General features: G+C 54.6%; 4 protein-coding genes; 3 read left to right on the forward strand and 1 right to left on the reverse strand.

The window, feature by feature from the left end:
* CHC_T00008908001 (inositolphosphorylceramide synthase (IPCS)) overlaps positions 1 to 663 on the forward strand; it is a 3,360-nt gene extending 2,697 nt beyond the window's left edge. Inside the window, exon 1 of the mRNA XM_005712292.1 lies at positions 1 to 663. This exon is cut by the window's left edge and continues 2,697 nt beyond it. Within this exon, the coding sequence (XP_005712349.1) occupies positions 1 to 663 (663 nt within the window).
* Positions 664 to 3,534: 2,871 nt separating this feature from the next.
* CHC_T00009130001 (hexose oxidase) lies at positions 3,535 to 5,274 on the forward strand. XM_005712293.1 is given in 2 exon segments: positions 3,535 to 5,175; positions 5,176 to 5,274. The coding sequence occupies 1 exon segment, from the start codon at positions 3,535 to 3,537 to the stop codon at positions 5,173 to 5,175; it is 1,641 nt and encodes a 546-aa protein (XP_005712350.1). The 3' UTR covers positions 5,176 to 5,274.
* Positions 5,275 to 5,740: 466 nt separating this feature from the next.
* CHC_T00007972001 (hypothetical protein) lies at positions 5,741 to 6,173 on the reverse strand. XM_005712294.1 is given in 2 exon segments: positions 5,741 to 5,861; positions 5,862 to 6,173. 1 exon segment carries the CDS (start codon positions 6,171 to 6,173, stop codon positions 5,862 to 5,864), a length of 312 nt encoding a protein of 103 aa, XP_005712351.1. The 3' UTR covers positions 5,741 to 5,861.
* A 409-nt stretch (positions 6,174 to 6,582) lies between these two features.
* CHC_T00007973001 (hypothetical protein) lies at positions 6,583 to 6,983 on the forward strand. Its single transcript, XM_005712295.1, has 2 exons — positions 6,583 to 6,735; positions 6,924 to 6,983. Exons 1-2 carry the CDS (start codon positions 6,583 to 6,585, stop codon positions 6,981 to 6,983), a joined length of 213 nt encoding a protein of 70 aa, XP_005712352.1.
* The last annotated feature ends 606 nt before the right edge of the window (positions 6,984 to 7,589 follow it).

A 7,589-nucleotide genomic window follows, 5' to 3' on the forward strand; every position in this document is an offset into this window, starting at 1 on the left:
CTGGACGCCACGCTCTTCGCCTCGTCCATCTCCTGGTTCCGCCCGGAGGCCGCGGCCCCCTGGCAGGACCTGCTCGCGGCCGTGCCGTACACCATCCACCCGGTCACCCCGTTCATCTTCATCGCGTCCTACCTGCTTCTCTCCCCGCCTTCCGCGCGCCGCCACATCCTCACCTTCGTCCTCGCCTTCGGCCTCATGAACCTGGCCGCCGTGTCCACCCACCTCGCCTTCCCGACCGCCCCGCCGTGGTACTTCCTGCAGCACGGCACCGCCCCCGCCAGCTACGACATGAAGGGCGATCCGGCCATCCTCGGCCGCCTGGACACCCGCTACAACATCTCCATGTACCACCGCATGTACGGCGACGTCGGCAAGCTCGTCTTCGGCGCGTGGCCGAGCCTCCACGCCGCCTGGCCCTACCTCATGGCCCGCTTCCGCCCGCCCGTCCCGTACCGCCCCGTCCACGCCTTCCAGTTCGCCTACATGCTGCTCGTGTGGTGGGCCGCCATCTACCTCCACCACCACTACGCCGCCGACGTGCTCGGCGGCGTCCTGTACGCGGAGGGAGGCTACCGCGTCGCCAAGTGGGCTCGCGTCGACCGCGAGGGCTACGCAAGGGTCGACAAGGATGAGCCCGCCCTGCCCATCGTGTACAGGCAATGACCCCGTCGCGCGCGCACCGCCCTCCTTTTTTTTTGGGCCGTCTCTAATGTGAGATGTGAGTGTAAGACGCCTCTTTTTCTTTTTTTTTGCTCTGCGCGCCGCCTCCCGTTTTTGATTTATGTATTCTGCCGCTTCTTACGCCCCGCGCCGCCGCGCCCGGGGAGGGCGGAGCGCCTCGGACGGACGCGGGCGAGTTGTCGAGCCGGGCGCTTTCGCGCGCGGGGCCGCGATGGGTGCTTCGTGGAAGGCCGCACCGCGCTCTCAGTCATGTTCGTCACCGCCACGTCGCGCCCTCAGTCATTTTTGCCACGGCCGCGTCGCACTCTCAGTCATCTTGCCGCCGCCGCGCGCAGGCCAGGTGGCAGGCGCGCTGGGTGGCAACCGTCGCGAGCACCGGTGGGCAGGTGGAATGGCCGCGGCGTTGCGGCGACCGTATGGCTGTCGCCAGCCTGCCTTTTTCGACAGGCACCGCTTCGCCGGGCACAGCGTGCCGGCTGGGAGGTCGAGACCCACGTTGCAACAATGCCAGCGTCCTGCTCCTGTTCCACTCCACGAGGCCGCACGAGCCCAGCTGGTACTGTTGAGTCGCACGTACAGTAGCAGATAGAGCAGAGTGGAACAGTTTTTTTTGTGTTTTTTTTTCCGAACTTTTAACAGCCGTAGCGCTGCCGTAGCGCTGTTTGCAGGTCACATGTTCATGTGAACAACACCGCCGAAGGTTTCGACATCAGTGCCTGGCATATCCCAATAGGTGTGGCCCTTGGGGCCCGCTTGGACCAATGTTGTCGTCGGCAAGTGTGTCGATGGCTCACATTTGCCGGGGTGGGGGGTTGGAAACGGAACTGGGACTTGTGCCCAAGGCGCATTCTCACAAGGAATGGGGCGACCGCATCGAAAGATAAACGAGCTTCTATCCCTCGGTGCCGAAGCGTACGGCATCCCGTACGGTACATAAAGTTTATATACTAGGGTATCTGCATCCAGGGTAACTGCATACAGTACCGTTCGAACGGTACCTCAAATATCTGTATTACCAGGGGCTGTACCCCTCGTCCCTCACTGGGTAAGACGACCAGAGATCATGTGCATGACCTGCAACAATGGGCCGTTCAGGGCCGTTCTTCCCGGCAGATTTCCTCCCTTGTATATCTGTATAACTTTATAACTTTTTTGACATTCACCTCGTTAATCTTATATTTCGCGACTGTTTTCGGCAAGTGGCGGACGGTGCCCCTCGAAAAGTATCTAAAGTTTTAGGCGGTACATTGCGCACGAGAGGTGCGCTCGATTGAAGCAAAGTTTATGTAAGTCTCGACCTTCTGATCTGGCGATGAAGCTTTTTCTGCCTCATCGCCGACGGAGAAAAAACTCGTTCAGCTTGCTATTCGGGTCTCTTTACCGCTTTCTTTCATACGTCAGCAGGTGCGATATCGAAGCCGCGGCGGTTCCCGCGGAGATTTTAGTGCATGGTACAAAGCCTCCTTTACTCCAAAGATCGATGCCCCCGTCCCTGAGCCTCCTCGAATCCAGCACTGAAATACCCTCTTGCCTTCCAGCCCCTCTGTCTCCGAACGGAGGGGTGAAGTCGGCCCGACAAGGCCGACAACCGAAAACCAAATAAAACTACGAGGTGTCGAGGTGTCTTCGCGGCAACCTAAAACCTAATAAAACTACGAGGTGTCTTCGCGGCAACCTAAAACCTAATAAAACTACGAGGGTGTCTTCGGTAACGCGCTTCATCCCATCGTTTCACGACACACTCGTTTCGAAGAGACTCCGGAGACCCGTAAAAGAGTTGCGCAGGATTTTTCGTTTTCCGCTACATAACGGTCCGGTAATCCTAATAATCGCATAAAAAGTTGCCAAACCCATACATTGCAGTCATCATCTTTGAAGGCCTACAGTATTGCGATACTCCCGAAGCGTCACTCAATGAATATCAAGACTACTCATAACCACCCCCGAGAGAAAGAAAAATGCCCTCCAGATTCCAGACCGCAGTCCTGTGATACAAGGATGCAGTATCAGGGATTTCTCGCCCTGCAGAACCCCACATCTGCACCCTTGCTTTGACCTCTCAGGGCTTCGCACACATATCTGCATCAGACACCGTAACTAAGAATAAACATACGCTGCAACTATAATATTTGCATTGGCCAGCGCTGCTGATGCTGGCACCACAACATATTGCGTTGGAGATTCTGCCACAATATGGGCGAAAACCGCCCAGTTTTCGGGGCGATGTGTGCTCTGCACGTGAGCTCTTGAGAGCCGAGATCAGGTCCTTCTGCGAAGAGAGCCAGGAAAGTCTTCTGTTCATCTTGACATAGTTCAACTTCGGGTTCTCCCTGGTTGTAAATAAAGACCCCATCCAAACCGCAAATGAAAGTACATACAGTGTTCGACTGATTGGGGCATATTGTGCTTCCGCTTGCTCGCGTCAGCAGGCTGCCTCATAGGCAAGGCACGTGCGCTTTGATCTCATCAACACTGCATGATCTGACACAGTGCGAGATAGCTTATTACAAATGGGGTGCTTTTTGTGTTATATATACAAGTCATACAGAAATGCAATCCTTTCATACCTACCCTTGGTAGCAAGCTATGTGCATACCTTTGCATTTTATATGTTTTGTGACAATCTCCCGTCCGTAATCGTTGTGTATGAACTGAAATCAATGAAACTACTGACACCCTTCCCAAACTACTGACACCCTTCCCAAACTAAGACCCGTTCAGGATAAATACCTTGACAACCCAGTCTCCCGCTCCTTCTTCCTGTCGTCGCCCACAATCTGCGTCGAAGAGCCCTTTGCCTCGTCTCTCTGGTACCGTGTATGTCAAAGGTTCGCTTGCACACTGAACTTCACGATGGCTACTCTTCCCCAGAAAGACCCCGGTTATATTGTAATTGATGTCAACGCGGGCACGCCGGACAAGCCGGACCCACGTCTCCCCTCCATGAAGCAGGGCTTCAACCGCCGCTGGATTGGAACTAATATCGATTTCGTTTATGTCGTGTACACTCCTCAAGGTGCTTGTACTGCACTTGACCGTGCTATGGAAAAGTGTTCTCCCGGTACAGTCAGGATCGTCTCTGGCGGCCATTGCTACGAGGACTTCGTATTTGACGAATGCGTCAAGGCCATCATCAACGTCACTGGTCTCGTTGAGAGTGGTTATGACGACGATAGGGGTTACTTCGTCAGCAGTGGAGATACAAATTGGGGCTCCTTCAAGACCTTGTTCAGAGACCACGGAAGAGTTCTTCCCGGGGGTTCCTGCTACTCCGTCGGCCTCGGTGGCCACATTGTCGGCGGAGGTGACGGCATTTTGGCCCGCTTGCATGGCCTCCCCGTCGATTGGCTCAGCGGCGTGGAGGTCGTCGTTAAGCCAGTCCTCACCGAAGACTCGGTACTCAAGTATGTGCACAAAGATTCCGAAGGCGACGACGGGGACCTCTTTTGGGCACACACAGGTGGCGGTGGCGGAAACTTTGGAATCATCACCAAATACTACTTCAAGGATTTGCCCATGTCTCCACGGGGCGTCATCGCATCAAATTTACACTTCAGCTGGGACGGTTTCACGAGAGATGCCTTGCAGGATTTGTTGACAAAGTACTTCAAACTTGCCAGATGTGATTGGAAGAATACGGTTGGCAAGTTTCAAATCTTCCATCAGGCAGCGGAAGAGTTTGTCATGTACTTGTATACATCCTACTCGAACGACGCCGAGCGCGAAGTTGCCCAAGACCGTCACTATCATTTGGAGGCTGACATAGAACAGATCTACAAAACATGCGAGCCCACCAAAGCGCTTGGCGGGCATGCTGGGTGGGCGCCGTTCCCCGTGCGGCCGCGCAAGAGGCACACATCCAAGACGTCGTATATACATGACGAGACGATGGACTACCCCTTCTACGCGCTCACTGAGACGATCAACGGCTCCGGGCCGAATCAGCGCGGCAAGTACAAGTCTGCGTACATGATCAAGGATTTCCCGGATTTGCAGATCGACGTGATCTGGAAATACCTTACGGAGGTCCCGGACGGCTTGACTAGTGCCGAAATGAAGGATGCCTTACTCCAGGTGGACATGTTTGGTGGTGAGATTCACAACGTGGCCTGGGATGCGACGGCAGTCGCGCAGCGCAAGTACATCATCAAACTGCAGTACCAGACATACTGGCAGGAAGAAGACAAGGATGCAGTGAACCTCAAGTGGATTAGAGACTTTTACGAGGAGATGTATGAGCCGTATGGCGGGGTTCCAGACCCCAACACGCAGGTGGAGAGTGGTAAAGGTGTGTTTGAGGGATGCTACTTCAACTACCCGGATGTGGACTTGAACAACTGGAAGAACGGCAAGTATGGTGCCCTCGAACTTTACTTTCTGGGTAACCTGAACCGCCTCATCAAGGCAAAGAAGTTGTGGGATCCCAACGAGATCTTCACAAACAAACAGAGCATCCCTACTAAATCTCTTAAAGAGTACAAGCAGACGAAATAGTAGGTCACAATTAGTCATCGCACTGAAGTGCAGCACTTGTCGGATACGGCGTGATGGTTGCTTTTTATAAACTTGGTCGAGTGCTTGAGTCTGCTTAAATGATTATTTTTGTGTTTGTCTCGCCTCGATGCTTCGACCACAGGTTGCTTGCTGTACTGTACGCAAGGGTACTGTACATGAGGTTGGGCAGCGTATTCGTGTTGCGCATGCGATGAGAAGCATGCGATACACTACAGTATTGCCCTGTTCTCACAGGGGAGAAAAACTGCCAGGTAGAACGGCCCTGACTAGGAATCCTTTGGAGTAGACGGGGCGCAATGAGGAGGGCGAGAAACATAATAACACAGGTTATACACACATGTGTGTATAATAATAGAGATACCTACCATGTACAATGAGCAACCGCGGCAATGTTCTCCTGTATGCTTGCTGTCCAGTTGTATGCATATCCATCTGTCCTCATGTGAGGACAAGGGCCGGTCGGATAGACACTACCAAGGGTAGTGTCTATTTGACATGCAGTTTGCCTCATATGAGGCCAGCTTTTTTTTTGCAAAAATATATATATTAAATCGAAATTTTATAAAGTCAGTTTGGACGCCATTTCTTTAACGTTTATTCCCTCGGCAATAACATCTTACAAAACATTGGGAGAGCAGTTGTGAATACACAGAAAGACTAAGAATCTAATGAAGTTTCAATGGTCTGTTAACATTGTAAACAGGCGTTTTGGTTTCGAAGATATCAACACATAACGTTTTGAGATTGGTCAAAAAGGCTTCTTTTGTAGACATTCTAAAAATGGCTGGAGAAGACGTGCAGATCTCACCAAACTCTACTCTTCCGCAACGCAAAAGTGAACTGCGGTGGCAAGAGTATCTTTTTCCTTCTTGTTGAGATGGCACAAGTCGAGAAAAAACAAGTTGAAAAGTGACCTCATATGAGGTCACATGCCCAATAGACACTAGACTAGATGCGTAGTGCTGTAATGTGTTCATGTAAATCAAGAAACAAGGTGCATGCCGGATGTGGAATTGTGACAGATACGGCCAACAGTTTTATTCCACCTGTCCAAACTTGTCCCTGGACTTGTACAATTTGATCCAAATGTAGCCTTAACTACTTTGTATCTTTTGCATTTGCACAAAGAACAATTACGTCTAGTCTACTGTAAGGTCCATCAGCTGGAGCAAAAAAGGCCTCAACCCGCCCGCCCCCTGCCGCACACCCCATCCCTCCGCCTCGCCATTGCAGCGGCCCCTCTCCCATTCGCACATCTCAGCAACCCCCCTTCCCCCCCACCCCGCTCGCTCCCCCCGCGGCGTTCTCCGTCCCCCGATCCGCGCTGCCCGTCCCCCCGCTGCCCGTCCCCCCGCCGCCCGCACGATGGCCTCCCGCGAGGCCGCCATGACGGGCATGCCCGCGTTCCGCGCCACCTTGTACAACGTGCTGATGAAGCGCAACTCGGTGTACGTCACGGCGTGCGTGCTGGGCAGCTACGTCGCCACCAACGCCTACCTTTCCGGCACCGACTCGATCTGGAAGTCGATTAACAAGGGCGTAAGTGCGCACCGCCCTCCCCTTCAGTCCCCCACCCCGCGCATCCGCCCCCGCGCTGCGTGTGCTGACTGTTTTCGTGCTCGTTTTTTACTCGCTTTGTTTCGCCGGCACTATAACTACTGCTGACACGATCGACGCCCCTTGTTGTACACGCGCCCTCCACCGCCGACTTCACCGACTATACACAGAAATCATGGGAGGAGGTCCAAGCCACACTGCCGCCCAAGGAGGACGAGGACGACGATTAGCTCTGTACACTCACTTCCTCACCCACATTTTTCCCTCCTCAATGCAATTAAACCAACAAAAACAAAACATCGCGTGGTACCGAAAACCCAAAACGCTTAACCTCTCCCCGCGCGAAGCGACGCGCTCCCTAAAACAAGGCTGCCATACCTACACGGGCTGACCCTGTATCGGTTGGGGCTGGGGCTGGGGTTGGGGCTGTGCATTCTGCGCGGGCACGGCGTGCGCGTGCGCACTCTGCGGGAGTCCCACCCCCTGCACGGGGGCGCTCTCTGCGGGCGGGCTCTGCAGCGCGTCGGCCATGCGCGGCGTGTCCTTGTCGACGAGTCCCTTATCGATTCTGACCTCCTCTGCGGCGCGGGCGTCCTTCTCCTCGAAGCCGCGCAGCTTGTCGTAGAGCTTGCTCTGCGCGAGGTCGGTGGAGTTGACGGCGACGAGCTGCGGCGGCGCGCGCGCGGCCGCCTCCTTCTTCTCGAAGCCCTCCAGGATGAGCGAGCTGCGCTTGCCCACGTTGACCGTGACCTGCTCCAGCCGCGGCGGCGCGTGCGCCTCGGCGTGCAGCTGGTCGAAGACGCACGCCTGCTTGAGCACGGCCGTGTCGCGCGGCG

Source organism: Chondrus crispus, genomic scaffold, assembly GCF_000350225.1.
Source record: "Chondrus crispus Stackhouse genomic scaffold, scaffold_9, whole genome shotgun sequence".
Lineage (NCBI taxonomy): Eukaryota > Rhodophyta > Florideophyceae > Gigartinales > Gigartinaceae > Chondrus > Chondrus crispus.

Bases quoted from the DNA above. Each gene is read 5' to 3' on its own strand.
- CHC_T00009130001 (XM_005712293.1), top strand. From the start codon at position 3,535: ATGGCTACTCTTCCCCAGAAAGACCCCGGTTATATTGTAATTGATGTC.
- CHC_T00007972001 (XM_005712294.1), bottom strand. From the start codon at position 6,173: ATGAACACATTACAGCACTACGCATCTAGTCTAGTGTCTATTGGGCAT.
- CHC_T00007973001 (XM_005712295.1), top strand. From the start codon at position 6,583: ATGACGGGCATGCCCGCGTTCCGCGCCACCTTGTACAACGTGCTGATG. The intron at 6,736-6,923 runs GTAAGTGCGCAC...GACTATACACAG, and splicing joins GGAAGTCGATTAACAAGGGC to AAATCATGGGAGGAGGTCCA.